Source organism: Aquarana catesbeiana, linkage group LG12 (genome assembly GCF_042186555.1).
Source record: "Aquarana catesbeiana isolate 2022-GZ linkage group LG12, ASM4218655v1, whole genome shotgun sequence".
NCBI classification, from domain to species: Eukaryota; Metazoa; Chordata; class Amphibia; order Anura; family Ranidae; genus Aquarana; species Aquarana catesbeiana.
This window is the reverse complement of record NC_133335.1, coordinates 202,037,288-202,057,433: the sequence shown is the minus strand read 5'-3', so window position 1 is coordinate 202,057,433 and position 20,146 is coordinate 202,037,288. Positions and strand designations below refer to the sequence as shown.

The following is a 20,146-nucleotide window of genomic DNA, read 5'->3' as shown; positions in this document are numbered from 1 at the left end:
GCTTACCAGGAAGATGGTCAGGTTAAAACTTATAGTACTCTCTGCCTACCAGGGAGCAGGATCTATTGGTTAGGTCTGCTCATTGTACTCACGTGCAGCTCAGCTTGTTCGACTGTCCCTCACTGGTCCAATAGGGAGGCATATTGAACAGTGGGAGGGGACCTGACAGATGAGTGCACAGGCTTTGTTACAGTCCTGGCAATTGGCAGAGGAAAAGTGCTGCATTGCATGTTGGGATACTGTATATAAGCCCAGGGTAAATGTGCTCAGAGTTAGTGTTAAGAGCCAGGAGAACAGAGTCCAGGAGGGAGGGGGCGGCTGCCCTCTCCTCCATTGGGTGGTCGACCCAAGGGCCTAGAGAGAGAGAAGCTGAACCCAGAGGTCCTGCAGAACTAACTGGAAGGGAGACATCAGGAACGACCTGATTCTGCCTACTGTGCGTACAGATCTGTGTTCTTGTGGCCTGTCAAGTGAGGGCCACCCCTTCAGCTAGAAGAGTCAGTGGACAGGTGTCAGTAAAGGGGTTGCTAGAGAGTGTCCTGAAGATAATGTAGTGCTGTAGTGCATCAAGTCTGCTGCTAGTGAGAGCAAGAAGACTTAAAGTGTAACTCCACTTTTGTTGAGAAAAAACATTCCCTTTTGGGTGATCAATGTATATTTCAAGGATTATAACAATCTTTGTTGCAGATTCCTACCATTTGTTATTCTGAAGAAATCCCTGTGTGTTTCTCTGTGCCTCTGTTCTGAGTGGGTTTAATGGGAGTGGTTTTATAATTAACTGTCAGGTGTGGAGCTACAGGACACTAATCAGGAAATCTGCTGGGCCTTCATCTCTTTAGATGTGTTCCTAATGAAAGTATCTCTCAAAAAATGACATTTTTGTTGCAAGGGATGCCTGAAATCTGACTTATATCTTAGGCAGACTTCTAGGGAAATTGGTGAGCCAATCACACAAGCAGGAAATTATGTTTCTGGGGAATGGTCAGTACACATTCTGTGTACAGAAAACTCTAGGTAGCCATATTGCAATGTATTCTCACAAAATGACATGGCTGCAGATTGAAAAGGAAAGGTCATTTTTAAAAACGTTCAATTACAAAATGATTAGTATCAGGATTGTATGCGCTATATTATTTTTTCTTTATTTTTTTCCCCACAAAAGTGGAGGTACCCTTTAAAGAGGAATTGCAGTCTGCTCACATAATTTGTAATAAAAACATCTTTGCCATTCTGAAGGTTCCCTCCAACCACTTTGCATATTATTTTATATATACTGCGATTCTGTACTTTCTAAATATGTTGCATTTTCACTTAGGGGTGTACTCACTTTTGTTGCCAGCGGTTTAGACATTAATGGCTGTATATTGAGTTATTTTGAGGGGACAGCAAATTTACACTGTTATACAAGCTGTACACTCACTACTTTTCATTGTAGCAAAGTGTAATTTCTTGAGTGATGTCACATGAAAAAATATAATAAAATATTCACAAAAATGTGAGGGGTGTCACACAATATGCCGCAACTGTAATCGCATTAAAATACTTGGAACTCCATTTGTCCACTCCAGGACACTCTTTATTCCTGTACATGGTACTATTGATGTAATTGGTGGTGTGAGTGCTATGTAGGCAATTTGTCATAATGTGATTTTCTATTTAATTATATGTATACGTATGTTGTTTTTAACGATTATTAAATAAACAATATTTAAAAAAATATGATGTGTACGGGTGTGCCTATAAAGTCCATTTTCAACAAATGTACAAATATTTCCCAATAGTTAGGACGTTTGTTACAGTCCTGGCAATTGGCAGAGGAAAAGTACTGCATTGCATGTTGGGATACTGTATATAAGCCCAGGGTAAATGTACTCAGAGTTATGCCCTGTACACACGGTCGGGCATTGATCGGACATTCCGACAACAAAATCCATGGATTTTTTCCGACGGATGTTGTCTCAAACTTGTTTTGCATACACACGTGTCCACAGTACCACCCTGTGGTGATACAATTTATATGACTTTAACATTTTTATTTTAGTTTTGGCTACAGTGGTGAGAGATTAGAACTTTGGTCAAGTCTTTATTGCTGTCTGTGTCCCCTTTAGGTGACTATTGTTGCTAAGACCGAAAGCAAGGGAGAAACCAAGATTTTGAGTTTCCACCAAAACAGGAATGGGGGAGAATCTTCCAATGGGGAACTGTCTAAGAGGGCATTTCCCTCTCTTTGGAGAGATTTTCTCTCACTTCCTCTTGTGTCTACACAACAGGATGTAAAGGGAAGCCTCCTCAGTTGGGTACAGATGGTAAAAAAAAACTGGTAGAGGTTTTCAACACTACTCCATTTAGAATGAAAAGAAAACTTTAGTCTTTATACATTAAGTGATCAGTTTGGGATGGGCTGACCTGTTAAACTTGTTCATTTCTTTTATAAGGTGTGCGGATTTCGGATAAAGCTCCACTTCGATGGGTATTCTGACTGCCATGACTTCTGGGTGAATGCGGACTCCCCTGACATTCACCCCGCGGGCTGGTGTGAAAGGACGGGACACAAGCTGCAACCTCCGAAAGGTCATGAAACAGGCTTTCATCTTTTTATTTTCTGTAAAATAAAGAAAAACGGTTTCTTCCAGAGGCTTTCAGCTTATTTCCTCTGAGCAGTTTTTACAGAAGGATTTGATTTAACATTAGGACAAATGCTAAAGCTGTTTAGCAAGATTCAGTCCACTAATTCCAAATCCTTGTTTCCGTCTGCTAGCAATTCTGTTGGTGCAAAGCTAGCCATGCACCAACAGAATTTAGTTTGAAAAATATTTCATTTTCACAACATTTATACGATTTTCTAAAAGTAGGATCAAATGTCCAATAGGGATAGCAGTGTAGATATTTTATAGCATAGAACCCTTTTGGGACATGTGCAACCCTACACAAAAGAAAAGGAGGACTTAAAGTCTAAACGACCTTTTATATTTTAATGGAGGTATTCACTCAATTGCATAAATAGCAACTTGGCCCACAGTCCTTATACAGAGTCTGGTGTTCAGTGGTCCGACATACCCTTTGCACAGTGCCTAAATCAACGCTGCTCAGGAAGCATGAGGGTTGTGAAATTGGAGTGCTGTGCTGGGTACCTGTCGAACCGCTGGAGAGCTGGACCCCTGCACCCTGTGTGAGAGTAGCAGTCCGGGTCTCTAGCATGCTGCCAGGGTGGTTTCATATAGTAGTAACTGTGGGAGGGGCTTCTTGCTAAAGTCACATGACCAGCTCTAGCTTTGTGATTGTTGCAATGGCAGAAAATCAATCACATGAGTAGTGAATTACTTTAATGGGGAATTTCTGTATACCAAGAGTTTACAGGACACTTTCATACAAAGGAGACTGGTTGGATTTTCTGTAACAAAAGTGGAGTTACCCTATATTGTTTTTTAACAGAAAGGTTACCCTATATTGTTGGTAAACAAATTGGAATTAGAATTCAATATTATTTGTGTAGTATACTTAGAAAATTACTTGACATTTGGATAAATCGAATATTTTTCACATTCCTAGATTCTTCTGTTTTGTCTTCTGTTCGCAACATATAAATGCATCGCTGGGACACTTACTTTCTCATTTTTACGATTAGGGTACAAAGACGAAGACTTTAGTTGGACGCATTATCTGAGAATGACAAAAGCTCATGTGGCCCCAAAACATTTATTTGTAACCCCCAAAATTGTGAGTTTACTGATTCTAACACTTTTTTTGGTATGATTCTTTTTACGGCTTATATAATTGATATACTGTAAAGGAATCTCCCCTCTAAGTGCACTCACAGCCCTTTGCGTTCTCAGATCCCTATACCAAGGCTGATGGCATCTGACATTCCTCCTTCTTGTTCCCCTGTACCTAACCTTGCGCCAGCAGTCTTGGGCTATTAACAGTTCTCATTAGTAATTTTCCTAATTAACAGGGGGCTCCCCCATCGATGTTTCGGGTGGGAATGAAGCTGGAAGCCGTGGACAAGATGAACCCCTCTCTTATCTGTGTGGCCAGTGTCACTGATGTGGTAGAAGAAAGATTCCTTGTGCACTTTGACAACTGGGGTGACACCTATGACTACTGGTAGGAAGGGCATGTACCTGTAATGGGAGTGGCTATAACAAATTTGACATTAGGACACAATGGTCAACACTTAATAATAGTAATATCCAGTTTACTTGCTTTAATATTATGTGCAAAAAGACTAATTAAAAAAAAAATATTTTTCTAATTGACGACAAAGCTACAGGTTTTCTAGACAGGCAACCCCCTCCCTCTGATAATAACCTTATCTTCTCCCTCACCCCCATTTGCTTGCTGCAGCCGGAAGCAGAAAGCCTAGTGTAAGCTCTAAATCAGTCTGTTGGAGCTTACACCGGGCTGCTGACCTTATCTCTGCCCCAACATGAGAACAATCTGGCTTGGTGATTGGCTGCCAAGGCACTGGACACTGATTTGTAGGAGGAAGCAGACGTGTGCTCTCATAACTGGAAGTGCCTGAACTTCCAAGGGCTCCAAAAAGTGTACAATATTACAGGGGGAGGGGTGGGGTTCAGCAAAGATAAGTGTCAAAGTTAGGGAGGGAGGGGCGGGGGTCTTTTTTAAGGAACCCATAATGCTTAAAGTGACTGGTTACTTTAAGATGAGGGGCACAATAAACAGAGTACAGCATCGCATATCAGCCAATCATTTTTCTTTCTAAAACAAGATATGAAATGTGATTCATTTTTGTGGGGTACTGAACTCTACACAAGACTTCACACAATGCAAATGTTTTTTTTATTAAATTAACTTGTTTATGCTTTATAGTTTTGTACAGCTGAAACACACATCATCGTAACTATAGTTTACATCTAGAAATACAAAAACATTTTCTACTGGTAATATTTTTATTTATTGTGTTGTGGAGCACCACCATAGCCATGTTATGCATGCATCATTCTTTTGCACGTCCTGTAATGGTGGTAAAGTATAAACACATTAAGCAGACACAAACCTTTCCTCCTAGGTGTGACCCCAGCAGTCCCTATGTGCACCACATTGGCTGGTGCCAGGAGCATGACAAGCCTCTTACTCCTCCTCAGGGTAAGATAGACTGTTATAGGAAAGCTGCAATATTGTCTTGAATTTCTTTTGCTGATACACTATGTGCTAAAACGTTGAACTCTTTTTTTGTACTCCAAGAATAACTCCAATAAAAAAAAAAAAAAAATGTTGACTTCCCATTAGTCTTTCAGCAGTGCTGTCCATGCTGAGGAGATTGTGCACTTCCCTCTCATATTTTAGGTGGCTTGGGATGAATTTGATCCATCGCCAGGTCTTCACTGTTATCTTAAATCCAGATAGAGAGATCTAACCCACACTCCGACTTTCACTGGCTAAGCTTGGCTTTAAAAGTAAACTACCAAAAGACCTGGACAGGTCCCTGCAACCTGTGTAATAGGGTCTCATGTGAAACTCCTCCAAGGTCTGCTGGCTTCCCTGAGAGCTTGCCCCCTGGCATTCCCCCCTTTTCACTCATTTTCTTTCTTTGCTTTCCCTATCTCCTTAGATGTTTCCTAAGTTAGTTGTCCAGGTTTCTTTATCCTGCCTCACCATACACCTTACCTGACACCATCTACAGGGCTGTTGACCCTCCAGACTTCCAGGAGGAGGATCTCTTTAGCAATACATGTGCTATGTGGAAGTATGCTCTCAGTATAGGGTAGTGTTATTATTTTTCCTTCTAGATAACTGCATTTTCCTTTAGTTTACATTATAATAATGAATCCCAAGTGTGGGAACTCATATTGCTCACATAAATTTCTATGTGATTTCACATTTGTATCACTGTGAAACTCTGGATCTGTAATGCTTAACCATAAAACTTTGATGGTTTTTCATTTGTATTCAATGTGTTTTTCTAATAAAAAGAACTACCTTTGTCAACAACCTCAAATAGCCATGTGGACAATGCACATCATACCTGTGCTGAAAGAACAAGGAGATTTTTGGGAACTTAAATGAAGCATGCAAAGCGGACACAACTGGGCAAAGTGTGTCTGTAAAAAGTTTATTGATAAGACAATACAGACAAAGTACATACACAATGCAAGTATAAAATTGTAATTGAGTAATTGCTGTGAATTCATATATATATATATATATATATATATATATACACATCTGGTCACATACAAGGGGCAACATGCCCATTACTAGCACTGTGTACACACGATATATAAACTATACCAGGTCGTGCAATAGCAGCATCGTCAAACATGATTAGTATTAAATAAGTAACATTCCATGATGGCTGTAGCATCAACAAAGGTTGTCATTCCTGTGCTGTGAGAATACTGTTTATGAAACATTCATTGAACAGATGACTACACTAGGTTGAGTGAAAAGCCAAGTTAAAGTGTTACTAAACCCAGGACCCTGCATTCACTATATCTGGTCTCCCACAGTACACAGAAACACATGGAAATGCAATTATTTTAGTAAATATAAATCGCTAAATACCTTTTCTCATCAGCAGTATTGTCATGGTTATGCAGTAATCTTTCTCTGTCTGCTTACCTCTCCTCATGTGTTCAGACTAAGAGGCCAGCCACTCTCACCTGGCTGTTTTTATAACCTCTCCTCTAAGCATGGCTCCACCCCAGACCCTATCAGGGAACCCTATATTAACCTGTGCACTGCAAGCCAGCGGTGCTAATCAACCATTGTGTATTCATTGTGTGTTTGGCTTCCTGTTTCCTGCTTGCCGTGTGCTCTGCGTTTTGTCTCTGTTACCAACCTTGGCGTGTTCTCCACTATTCCTGTCTGCTCATGACCCTGATCTTTTGGCGTGTCCCCGACTATCCCTGTTTGCCTGTGACCCTGAACCTTTGGCGTGTACTCTGTTGTTCCTGACTGCTAATCGCCTTGACCTCTGCCTTATCCCTTTACTATCCTTGTTGTTCCAGCCTGCTGCTTCCTTCTCCTGTAGTCTACCGTGAGCGTGAGCTGTGAGACCTTAGGGGCCGCGACCTGGAGCCAGACTGCAGCGCAGTCCATCCTCACCACTAGAGGCTCTGGTGAATACCTGCTGGCTCTTAGACTCTGCGACCTGGGGAATCTATGCTCTAGCTCCCACTGGGATCTGTGTTAGTGATCCAGTAGCTCTGCTTCCTGAACCTCCCTGGGTACTATCTGCAGCAGTCAGTCCTAGGGTCCACTATCTTAGCGGTGCATTTCCGACTTCTACGGAGTGCATCTGTCACCTGGTCTCAGGTGACCTGACAAGTATATAGCAGTCTTGTGACTTCTATGAGTGTCTGGTTAAAGCTTGTAGGAGGAGTTTTCATTCTCCCACGATTGTCCTATGAGAATGCAGGACCCTGTGACCCTATGTCTGGACAGTGCTGATTGGCCCTGTGCTGATCACATGCACACTCCCAAAAAAAAAAACCTCTCTAGCAATACACACCAAACTGAGCATGTGCAGCCTGACTCCATAGACTCTGTAAATATCAGGTTCTTTTTTGGAGTCAGTGGAAGAAAAAGATGATCAGAGAAGACAGGATTGAGCAGCCTTTTTACACAATGCAGAGGACTAACCCCTTAGGTTCCACAGTGAGCATAACAAGCATGCTTTACTGCATATACAGACTGATTTTACTGTTGTGGGTTTAGTAACACTTTAAAGTGATTGTAAAGTCTATTTTTTTTTGTTTTGTTTTTTAATAACAAACATGTTATACTTACCTCCTCTGTGCAGTTTGGTTTTGCACAGAGCAGTCAAGATCCTCCTCTTCTCAGGTCCCTCTTTGCTGCTCTTGGCCCCTCCCTCCTGTCGAGTGCCCGCACAGCAAGCAGCTTGCTATGGGGGCACCAGAGCCCAGTCACAGCTCTGTGTGTCCATTCAGACACGGAGCCCTGACCCAGCCCCACCCCCTCTCTCCCCTGATTGGCTAACTGACTTTGATTGACAGTCGTGGGAGCCAATGGAGCCGCTCCTGTGTCTCAGCCAATCAGGAGGAGAGTTCCGGGTGGCTAAGACACTCGTGGACATCGCTGAGAGAGATGGGGCTCAGGTAAGTATTGGGAGGTGCTGAGAAGACTGCTACACACAGAAGGTTTTTTTAACTCAATGCATAGAATGCATTAAGATAAAAACCTTCTGCCTTTAGAAACTCCTTCAAGCCTGTCATAACTAGACTGAGGACTAAAGGAAATCACATTATTCAAAAGTATCCTATCTAGAAAGATGATGATCAATCACCTTACAAGTTAATATCTGTGAATCAGAATTATTGAAGCATTGTTCTACACCAAGCAACTGTTTTGTTGCAGATTATCCAGATCCAGATACCTTCACATGGGAAGAGTACCTGGCTGAGACCGGAACAACAGCAGTGCCTGCCCGAGCCTTCCATACAGTACGTCCATCACCTGACACAACATTATTGTTTAATAATGCAAGCCAAAGTTTGTCTTAAGACATATTTGAATCAAATCTAGCCACCGCATGGAAAGGGTTGGTAAGCTGCAATATGTTAAATTTTTAACCTTGGGTTTAAATACACGTCAAATATAGAGATTAATATATTAACAAATGGAAGAGCTTTATTTGACTCATTCAACCCATTGTTTCATATTAATTGAGATAAGATATCAATCATATGTTTAGTGTATAAACCTGCATGGGTAATGAGCAAATTTGGTTGCCCTCATGTACAATATTTATATCATGTGAACTTTTACAAAGATATTTAAAATAATTTAAAAACCTCCACCTATCCTAAATAGGGCTTTTTGACCTGTGATGCTCAACTGGTCAATGACTAGCCACTAACCATGTGCTAGCTTTGCAGTTTGGGATATAAACTTGACCTGTTTAAAAGAAAACTGGGTGTATAAATGGTGTTGTTGTTAGATAGCAGGCTGGCTATGAATAGTCTCTTGAGCCATCCATTGCTGAATCGAGAGTTCAAAAGTTTCAGTTTTAGTTCCTGTGCCCCCATTTTCCACACAATTCCAGTCTCAAACCCAAGAACATTCATGAATGGGCAAAGTAACAGGTTTAGGTTCAAGCACCTACCCCCACCTACTAATATATACCTCCCCCATTCAAGTTCTTTTTTTTCCATCAATAATGGAGGACCCTATATACTTGAAAAGCACGCCAATAACAGAGGAAGCTCACTGGGGGGAAGATCAGAGGATCTCTAAACCATAAGTTGATCCTGACAACACCCAAGTGTCATTTGCCATGCAAATGAAATGCACTTCAAACCTAGATCAGCAGATTCCCATACACTTCATCAAGTATCGTACAGTAAATGACGATTTAGATTATGATATGTTTGATTTGCCATGTATTGCAGTTCTTTGGACACTGCAAGTCCTATTGAGGTTTGTTTGAATTGGAGGCAAAGTAGGTCAAATGCAGCCTTTTGCTGCCAAAGCTGCATTTTGCCTTCCAACGCAAGTATTTGAGTAGCACTTCATTTGATTAGAAAAGTCTGCATTTGTCATAATTGCCCATCCACACATGTGTACAATGATGAAAATGAGCTGTGCTTACAAACATGCTGTGTGTAGAAAGCTTATGAAGACTTTGCCATATTTTCTTCTCAAGCCCTCCAACTCAAGCTACGATTTTAGTGCTGGCATGGAGAGAAGCCGTTCAAAACTGGAGGTGACTTGAAGTAACCAATGACAGACAACCCACTTGTGCTGCAGCCATTAGCCTGATTAGTGACTCAATTGCATGTGGGTTTGCGGTTTGGTGACTTCTGCAGATGCCTTGGAGTTCATGCCATTGGTCATTTCAATTTTCCTTCAGTTGCTTTCAAGCTAGAAGGTTTTTAAGGACCATATTTAAGTCTTCTGACCAGCTTTTGTGCTCCAATTGTGTAAGTGAAATTCATCTTAGAATATTTCTTACATTAAAGTGATTGTTTGCATATTTCATTGCACTTTGTGTTTTCATGTTTCAGTTTTGTTATTCCAGACTCTGGCAGACTATGTTACATTGTGTAATGGTAAAACACGGCATATTCAGCCCTGTTTTATTAGTGACAAGTTGTCTTTAACTCTTTAAGCGACCTCCACATGGATTCAAAGTGAACATGAAACTGGAAGCTGTGGACAGAAGAAGTCCCTCTCTTATCCGCGTGGCATCAGTGGTGGATGTGGAAGAGTGTAGGATAAAGGTAAAAAGGTCCTAATATGTTTTCCCCCCCACACCCATCACATGCCTCGCTGTGTATTGTTATGAACCATCCTCACAGTGGGTGTTGGTGTGCATCTATCATGGGTGGAGGGAGTTGGAAAAGGATATTATTAAATTGGGTTGTTTTACAAACCATCCAACCCTCAAGGTTCACTTTGACGGCTGGGGCCATATGTATGACTTTTGGCTGGACGCCGACCACCCAGATTTGCACCCTGTGGGTTGGTGCCACAGAACTGGACATCCTTTGCAGACCCCTCTAAGTAAGTACTATGAAAAATAGATAAATGTTATGTTTTTTAAAAGGAATGTACAGGGTTTTGTATATATATTCCTTAGTTATCTTATGTTCAGTCTCGGAAAAAGTCAATAGGATGGGATACCTCTACAGAAGATAATAGCTGGTTTTGCTAGTAGGAAAGCAGTTCCCGAATGCCACTAGAAAGTGCTGTTTGAAACTGGATATGTTTTGACTGAAGTGGTGGCGGGAGTGGTCTTCTCTCTGGCATGAGAGTAGGCAAATGCAGTGGAGGAGGCTGAGGTGTTTGAAACCCACTGTCACTGTTAATAAAGCTACCCCATCCTAGCGACATTTTTGAGAGGCTTCAGGAACACAGAACAAAGCACAAACTCTCTAGCAGAAAAAAAAGGTAAAAGGACAATAATTATTAATATTAAATACTCAATCTGCTCCTGTTCATTATTGAACAATGTTTTTACAGGGCACAGAGATGCAGCCAACATATCACCAGGCTCTTGTGTGTCACTCAGCTGTAAGGGGATTACACACTCCAGAAGCAGCAAATACAGTTTCCACCACAGGTCAGACATTTTGCTGGAGCAGGCTAACTGGCTATGGTCATAATCACTTTCCTAAAAATAAGTTATTGATTGCATATCTGAATTTATGTAGTTACAGTAGTTCATTTCCATACTGTACACTGACTCCTCTTTCCTTCTGGCCCAAAGAAAGTGCCCCACTCCGGGCTGTGATGGTTCTGGTCATGTGACTGGAAGGTTCACTGCTCATCACTGTCTCTCTGGTTGTCCTCTGGCTGATCGAAACCAGCAACCGCCACGGAACAGAAACCCTATTCCACTTCCACCTCGAAGGAAGTCCAGACACCATGGAAGGTACTGGTTTGCCAGTTGTTACTTTTATCAAACTTTAATGATGAAAAGACCTTGGCTTTTATTTAAAGTGAAACTCAAGAAAAAATTGAGAAAGTATTATAACCTCAAGTAAAGTTCATATAGCTCAAAAAGTTTCTTGCATTAAACCTTTTCTTTTGTGCCCACATCAAACATGGCTGACCCATTGAAAAGCTTATTGGTATCTACTGGTGTCACTGCAAGTGAAGCCTACACTGTGCCACCACACAGGAAGCACAGTCTCTGGTCTTCTCCATTGGCTTCGGGCTCCCTGGTGGATGACCCTCTATCCTTTCAGCAATGTGGCTACCCTAGTGGCTTCTCGATAGAAACTGCATTCCAAAGAGTGGAAAAAGAAAGTCCAGCTCACAGCAGAGCCCTGGTTGCTTTAGCCTTGCTTGCTGTGGAGGCAATAAAGGTCTGGCAAACTCAGACCCTATCTTATTCCACACACAACCAAAACAAATTTTGGATAGAGTATCACTTCATATAAGAACCCATAGGAATGAGCAATTAGGTAAACACACAACTGATAAATTGTGCTGTATTTCAGGATCGGTCGTCCTCCAAAATATCGTCGAGTGCAACAGGACAGCTTTCAAGGTAGGTGGCAACTTCTAGCACCTATGAGAAGGGTATGTGCACCACTGTTATGGTTTATAACATAACCAGCAGACTGAATTCACTGTGCTCCCACTTTCAATTTTATTTCCCCAGATACAGTACACCAATCACTTTTCATGTCGGCTCTGTCTGTACACCCTGATCGAGCCCTCGCTCACTGCTGGGAGCAGCACTGCCGCCTACTGCCAGGTGTTGCTGGTATCAGTGCCAGCACTGTGTCTAAGTGGAGCACAGAGGAGGTAACGCTTGTCCATTGAGACTCAGCATCATATGTGAGGCTAGTACCATAATAAAGTAACCTTCGAGTCATTGCAAATTGCAATTAAAGTTTTAAAATAAAGCTTTTTTAAAAGAATATTGAAATAAGGAATGAAAACGAGGGAAAATTCTACATTTAGAGCTGGCATCAGGAAAAGAAGAGATGATAATCTTCTAGTGGGTACACTTGTTGTGGTGGCAATTGCCTAAGAAGGCATTTCCTTCACTTTGGAGAGATTTCTTTGGAGACATTTCCTGTTGTGTCTACAGGTCAGGAAGTGAAGGAAAATCTCCTTAATGGGACATAGACAGAAATTAAATAAACCTGGTGGGTTTTAACCCTTTCCTTCTCTATCCAATTCTGCTAGATATACTTTAGATCTACTATCTACTTTAATGTACCAGGCCCTTTTTCTACATGTATGCTTAATCCTTAATGGGTCTGTCATTAATTTGTATTTGATAACGAATTTGATAACGGTTTCCTGATCTGGTAATATTTAAAGTGTGCCTAGCCCATCCTGCCCCACAAGCCTAAACACAAATGGTCACATGAGGTGGCCAGCAGAGATGCCTTAAGATGGCCATAGATGGTTTTAATCTCGGCCAGTTTAGCAGGGACCGCTAAGATTCGAACCATGATGGGCAGGCTGAATGAACCCAAATTGATCGATCGGAAGTACACAATGGCTATGCGGGAGGGATTTGCTTATCAACACTGACTGTGTTGATGGGGGAATTGAGTGTGGTTCCTGCAACCATCCCTGTGGTCGCAGGAAAGAAAATCACTCCATCTATGGCTGGCTTTAGGCTGGTCAGATTTATGCCTGATTGCTCTATATTGTCTTTGACCTGCTGGGCTTTAGGGCTTAAGATTTTACCAATTTACTGTATTTCTAGGCACAATAGCATAGTTATGGCCACCTATGCTAAAGGTGGCCATAACTAGGATTTTGTTTTTTTCATGATTATTTTAGTCAAGGTCTACAGCCAATGATAGGGTCACAAGCAGGGCCGGTGCTACCACTAGGCGAAGTAGGCAGCCGCCTAGGGTGCACTGCCACCTAGGGCGCCGCCATGGCCTCTGTCCCAGTGAAGCATCAGGCACGTGTGAGCTCGGTACCGGGCCGGCTGTCCCCGGGAACACATTCGCTGCATAACGACAATCCTCTGATGTGTCCCGCTGTCACATCTCCTCACACAGTAATATGTCACAGCGCTGCTCCGGGACTCCTTTACTACAGCCTGTCCCTCTGGAGCGGCGCTGTGTGTCTGTGTGAGTGCAGTGGAGCGGCGGGGCTCGCTGAAGATGGGGGCATTGATAGAGGTTAGCTAACCTCCCGACCGGTGGGGACATCATGGGGCAGCTGGATGGCGGCGCTGGCAGGGACACCATGAAGCAGCTGGCAGGTACTCCTAAGCACTACTGCCGCCAGCTGCTGAGGAGAGCCCGGATGTGATAGTCAATCAAGCCATGAGGAGCAGAGGTAAGGGGGAGGATGGATCCTCCCCGATCTACATCGAGCTGTGTGTGAGGGGGTTGGTGGGGTGAGTAGTGAAGGAAGTAGGAGTCAGTGTATGTGTCAGGTAGGTGGGTCAGGCAGGTCAGTGTATGGGTCAGGTAGGTCAGTGTAGGGGTTAGGTAGCTAGGTCAGTGTATGGGTCAGGTAGGTCAGTGTATGTGTCAGGTAGGTGGGTCAGGTAGGTCAGTGTAGTAGTCAGGTAGGTGGGTCACTGTGTGTGTTGGGTAGGTGGGTCAGTGTATGTGTCAGGTAGGTCAGTGTAGTGGTCAGGTAGGTGGGTCACTGTATGTGTCAGGTAGGTCAGTGTAGTGGTCAGGTAGGTGGGTCACTATATGTGTCAGGTAGGTCAGTGTAGTGGTCAGATAGGTCAGTGTAGTGGTCAAGTAGGTGGGTCACTGTATGTGTCAGGTAGGTCAGTGTAACGGTCAGGTAGGTCAGTGTAATGGTCAGGTAGGTCACATGTATTACAAGGGCAGGGCAAAGGGGGTGGAGTCTGGAGTGAAGCCAAGGGGGCGGCAAAATGAGGTTTCCCCTAGGGTGTCAAAAATACTTGTACCAGCCCTGGTCACAAGACACCTAAAACTGTCAGATCCAGGCAAAACTGCCATGTTGAAAAATCTATTTTGTGGAGGTGTCACTTCCACAGGCATAAATACGAAGACTCATATGATCCACCCAAGGATGTTCATTCGGTAATCTATGAAAAAAGTCTTCAGGCAGTTTGATCCTTCTTGCAAATCAGGCCACCCTTTAATGTCTTTGTCCACCTTAATATGTTCTTATACGCACCATATGTGATATTACAGGTTTGATCATGCACTTCTGTTGCTAAATATATCCGTTCAGTAACAAAAATGTGTGAAAGAAGAGAGGTATCAAAATATCAAACTATTTCTTAAAATGAGTAAATTTATCACAATTTACATTATTAATAATTACTATATAGAAAATACTTTTTTTATACCTGTGATAAGCCTACCATACAAGGACATTTTATATATGAGACTGGATCTACACCTATGTGGTTTTTCCAACTAATGCATTTTCTATTGAATTCAAAGGAAACACATTAAAATGCATATCATGCGAACATACCTTGTCGCGCGTTTTAAAGGAGCGTTGCAATGCACTTAGTATTAAATATCAATGGTCCATTCACATACATCATAATGCATCAGTGTGCATCATAACACATGTGTTGCCATGCATTTTGAAGAGTTTTCATTGATTTCAAGATAAAAACGAATCAAGCAAAAAACGCAAAATTGTAAATCTAGCTTGATACTTTTCAATAAAAGAGAAAATGTGGCAAAAACAGTGTCCTTTTCTTATTTAGGTGTTTAACTTTGTGCAGACACTTACAGGATGTGAAGACCAAGCCAGGCTGTTCAAAGATGAGGTAAGTGGCACAATTCTAAATGGCTATGATTCATGGGGTACGAAGTGCAAAAACCCATAGTAACCAATCATAGTTTACTTTTCAGCACATCATCACTACATTTGGCTATGTTTACACCATTGCTAGATGCAGAACCATGTCTAGGGCTTATATAAAAAAAGCTGCAGCATGTCCCAGCTATGGGAATGCTTCTGGGTTCAGGAGGTCTATCCAGGGGAGCCATAATACCTGTTTGGGTAGGTAGTATTCAGTGGTGGCTGGTGCTCAATTTTTCAGCCAACCACCCCCACTCCTGGCACTCGATTGATTGATTGCCGTTTAACCCCCCCCTCTCGTCACTCGATTGCCACTTCACTCACCCGTCACCCGCCCCCACCAGCCCCGCACTTACCCCATCCAGTTTGCTGCTTCCCCCCCTTCGTCTCTGGCGGTCGCTTCTCCTCCCGGCCAATCAGGACTTAGGACTCACGGCCAATCGGGTCTTAGGACTCCCGGCCAATCGGGTCTCAGGACCCGCTTCCTGATTGCCAGGAGGAGAAACAGGAAGACATTAGCACATATTAATTCGCTAATGTCACACAACTGTCTGCGCCCCAAGCCCACCCTTTTTGAAGCCAATTAGAGCCTCAGTCTCTAATCATGTACTACTAAAAGAAAAAAACCCATTGAAATCAATATGTCCAGTGTCCTGCATCTAGATTAGGAACCGGGCGCATGGATTAGGAGTGTGGAGCCCCGTATGAGCGGCCGCCACTGGCAGTATAGTAGCAAGGTTGATCACAAGAATGATGACCAGAGTTCAATATTTTTGCCAGTAAAACAGTTAATATGTATGTATTTCATAAGTGTTATTCAGCTAGGTGACTAGAATTTCACTTTAAAGTCTATTTGAAAGGAAATAGTAGGTATTCTGGATGACCACCCTTCTTATAGGTACATCATTAGGGCCCTCAGATATCTGGAGACACCGAATGAAACGAGAGGCAGGTTGTGCATTCGTAAAATGTCTGCTTTTTTTAGGTGTGTATACAGCTTATACAGTCAGGTCCATAAATATTGGGACATCATCACAATTTTAATATTTTTGGCTCTATACACCACCACAATGGATTTGAAATGAAATGAACAAGATGTGCTTTAACTGCAGACTTTCAACTTTAATTTGAGGGTATTTACATCCAAATCAGGTGAACGGTGTGTGAAATTACAACAGTTTGTAATTTTTTAAGGGACCAAAAGTAATGGGACAGATTAACAATCATCCGTCAAACTTTCACTTTTTAATACTTGGTTGCAAATCCTTTGCAGTCCATTACAGCCTGAAGTCTGGAACATATAGACATCACCAGACGCTGGGTTTCATCCCTGATGATGCTCTGCCAGGCCTCTACTGCAACTGTCTTCAGTTCCTGCTTGTTCTTGGGGAATTTTCCCTTCAGTTTTGTCTTCAGCAAGTGAAATGCATGCTCAATCAGATTCGGGTCAGGTGATGGACTTGGCCATTGCATAACATTCCACTTCTTTCCCTTAAAAAACTCCTTCGTTGCTTTCGCAGTATGCTTCGGGTCATTGTCCATCTGCACTGTGAAGCCCTGTCCAATGAGTTCTGAAGTATTTTGCTAAATATGAGCATAAAATTTTGCCCGAAACACTTCAGAATTCATCCTGCTGCTTTTGTCAGCAGTCACATCATCAATAAATACAGGAGAACCAGTTCCATTGGCAGCCATACATGCCCACGCCATGACACTACCACCACCATGCTTCACTGATGAGGTGGTATGCTTTGGATCATGAGCAGTTCCTTTCCTTCTCCATACTCTTCTCTTCCCATCACTCTGGTACAAGTTGATCTTGGTCTCATCTGTCCATAGGATGTTGTTCCAGAACTGTGAAGGCTTTTTTAGATGTTGTTTGGCAAACTGTAATCTGGCCTTCCTGTTTTTGAGGCTCACCAATGGTTTACATCTTGTGGTGAACCCTCTGTATTCACTCTGGTGAAGTCTTCTCTTGATTGTTGACTTTGACACACATACACCTACCTCCTGGAGAGATATTGGGAGATAGTGTCACCTCTGAGGAGAGCTGTAGTGTCAGTGAACCCACATCCCTAATAGAATGAAAAAAAAATTACTCAAACATGAGTATATATCCTCTAGTGGGACTTTGATTTGGGTCACTGACAGGTAGGTAAGTATTAATAAATTGAGTAGAGAAGTAGAAATTAAAAAAGAAGATATTTATTATAGAAAAAAGATAAAAACATAGTAACTATGACATAACATAATGAGCATTAAAATGGATGCATATACATGGAGATCAGAAGAAATAACATTGACCAATTCTATTGTATAATAACAGATAGAAAAAACCCAACGTTTCGAGGTAATAAAGGGATCAACCTCTTCTTCAGGGGTAATAAGTTTTGGTCACGACAATAATTTATATATACGGTCAAATGAGAAAAAGGACAAGATTTAGAAGCATATACAATGCATTAAACAGTTTGCTGCACTTCCAATATTGGTCCTAGATGATCATATATATAGCCAAGCATATATTGGAAAATAGTATAGATACTAACCGTGTGTGCTAATACAAACATCCAAGGCATCCAAGGGGGATCAGTCAGCTGCAGACCCAGAGAGACCAGAAAAGGGACAAAGGCAGGTAGCTGGGACAAGAAAAGGAACAGGGACATGGAGGAACCTGAAGAGAAAAGAAGCAGTGGGGAGAGGTACCACTGGGTCGATACCGTCCGGGGTCCTCTCACTAGAGGATATACACTCATGTTTGAGTAATTTTTTCTACCTCCTGGAGAGTGTTCTTGATCTAGCCAACTGTTGTGAAGGGTGTTTTCTCCACCAGGGAAAGAATTCTTTGGTCATCCACCACAGTTGTTTTCTGTGGTCTTCTGGGTTTTTGGTGTTGCTGACCTCACCGATGCTTTCTTTTTTTTTGAGGATGTTCCAAACAGTTGATTTGGCCACACCTAATGTTTTTGCTATCTCTCTGATGGGTTTGTTTTGTTTTTTCAGCCTAATGATGGCTTGCTTCTCTGATATTGACAGCTCTTTGGATCTTATATTGAGAGAGCAACAGATTCCAAATGCAAATAGCACACTTGAAATGAACTCTGGACCTTTTATCTGCTCCTTGTAAATGGGATAATGAGGGAATAACACACACCTGGCCATGGAACAGCTGAGCAGCCAATTGTCCCATTACTTTTGGTCCCTTAAAAACTGGGAGGCACATATACAAACTGTTGTAATTCCTACACCGTTCACCTGATTTGGATGTAAATACCCTCAAATTAAAGATGAAAATCTGCAGTTAAAGCACATCTTGTTTGTTTCATTTCAAATCCATTGTGGTGGTGTATAGAGCCAAAAAGATTAGAGTGGTGTTGATGTCCCAATATTTATGGACCTGACTATATAGCAGTTTACTAGTCCATGTGGTGGCTCCATTCCTTTTTTTTTTTTTGTTCAGGCTGTTCATCTTGCCAGTGTCCTAGGGTGAGAAAACTCACTCACCCTTCTGTATCAGGACAACAGAAACAAGATGGGACTACAAAACCCCTCCCCTCTCTTATCCTCCACAAATGATCATGGTTCTGTAGTCTTCTGTATATAGCAGTCAGCACAGGCAAAGAGCATGGGAAGTTATCAGCTAACAAGAATTCTGGAAGGCAAAACGAGTCATTTTTGAACTTATCAAATAGCTATAACTAAACACTTTCAATGGCATATTTATCAGACCAAAGGGGGCAAAAGGGAGAAGTTCATTGTTAGGGTTTGCATACCCATTAAAAGCTTATATATCCACTATGATAAAAATAAACCCTACAGATCACCAGTAGGTTACAAACCACACATGGAATGGGTTAAGCAGTGAAACTTTTCTTTTGAGTGATATACCCATATACTGTAGTGTGATCACTTAGCTCTGATTTTATTAATTCAATAGAAAAACTTGGCAGACACAAAAACAGATATTGATCAGAATTATTCTTGCAGATCTATCTTTCTTGCACAAGTACTGGTCCTAATAATCTGCTAATACCCGATCTTTGTTTTTACCCTACAGATGATAGACGGACAAGCCCTCTTGTTGCTCACACAGACGGACATTGTAAAGATTTTGTGTATTAAACTAGGGCCGGCTGTGAAAATTTACAATTCCATTCTCATGTTTAAGAACACCGAGGAGTCCACAGACTGAGCCCCACCACTGGATCCAAAAGATTATGGTTTTACAATGCTGTCAAATCCCCTTGATCCCATTACCCGGCTATAATGAATGTCTCCATTATAAAAGAATATACAGTTTAGTGAGAAGTACAAATAAATACCATTATGTTTGTTGGAAATATTTGTGCCAGTGTGATTATGAAAACCTCTGACTTGCTGTTTTTAGCTTTGGATAGAGTAGAGAAGGGTTAAACACACCACTTTTTGCCAGATTTCTTTGTATTACCGGTCCAAAAGACACAGCAGTTGTCACCAGAACAGAGGTCACCATTGGGAGCTTTTTCCCTTTATTCATATTATGGTGACAAATAAATTTCACATCACTTTTTGTCTAATTGACAATGGTTACCTGGAGAAATAGAGAGGATGAATCTCCCTAGTGGGGACACCGTCAGTAATACAAACCTAAAAAGTTGATAGATATTCTAACCCTTCCCTAACCCATCCATAACTAATAGAAAAAAAATTGGGTTTTTTTGGAAATACTTTTAAAAAGATCAGTGTACCTACCTAGATCGTGTGGCATTGTTTACATCTGGACTCTTGATCCAATGTCCCCTCCTGCGCAGTTCAGCCCTGTAGATTTTAAGGGGCTGATGGATAAATCAGCACCCATCCGTCTACCATCCGTTACGAAAACCTGTAAAAAAACGATGCACAGGCATCGAGCAAGATTTAGGTTAAAGAGGAGCTAGTCTCCTACTCAAAA

The 20,146-nt window shown here is 41.9% G+C and overlaps 1 protein-coding gene across 4 annotated transcripts in view; it reads left to right on the top strand.

The window, feature by feature from the left end:
• L3MBTL1 (L3MBTL histone methyl-lysine binding protein 1) overlaps positions 1-19,549 on the top strand; it is a 60,638-nt gene extending 41,089 nt beyond the window's left edge. For all 4 annotated transcript variants that reach the window (XM_073606498.1, XM_073606499.1, XM_073606500.1 and 1 more), the window contains exons 10-22: positions 2,436-2,571; positions 3,626-3,717; positions 3,953-4,104; positions 5,030-5,106; positions 8,341-8,426; positions 10,095-10,205; positions 10,374-10,488; positions 10,948-11,047; positions 11,195-11,359; positions 11,931-11,980; positions 12,095-12,240; positions 15,119-15,181; positions 19,274-19,549. In XM_073606498.1, the coding sequence (XP_073462599.1) occupies positions 2,436-2,571; positions 3,626-3,717; positions 3,953-4,104; positions 5,030-5,106; positions 8,341-8,426; positions 10,095-10,205; positions 10,374-10,488; positions 10,948-11,047; positions 11,195-11,359; positions 11,931-11,980; positions 12,095-12,240; positions 15,119-15,181; positions 19,274-19,408 (1,428 nt within the window). In that variant the 3' untranslated portion in view covers positions 19,409-19,549. The remainder of the gene's footprint in view (positions 1-2,435; positions 2,572-3,625; positions 3,718-3,952; positions 4,105-5,029; positions 5,107-8,340; positions 8,427-10,094; positions 10,206-10,373; positions 10,489-10,947; positions 11,048-11,194; positions 11,360-11,930; positions 11,981-12,094; positions 12,241-15,118; positions 15,182-19,273) is intronic.
• Positions 19,550-20,146: the final 597 nt, after the last annotated feature.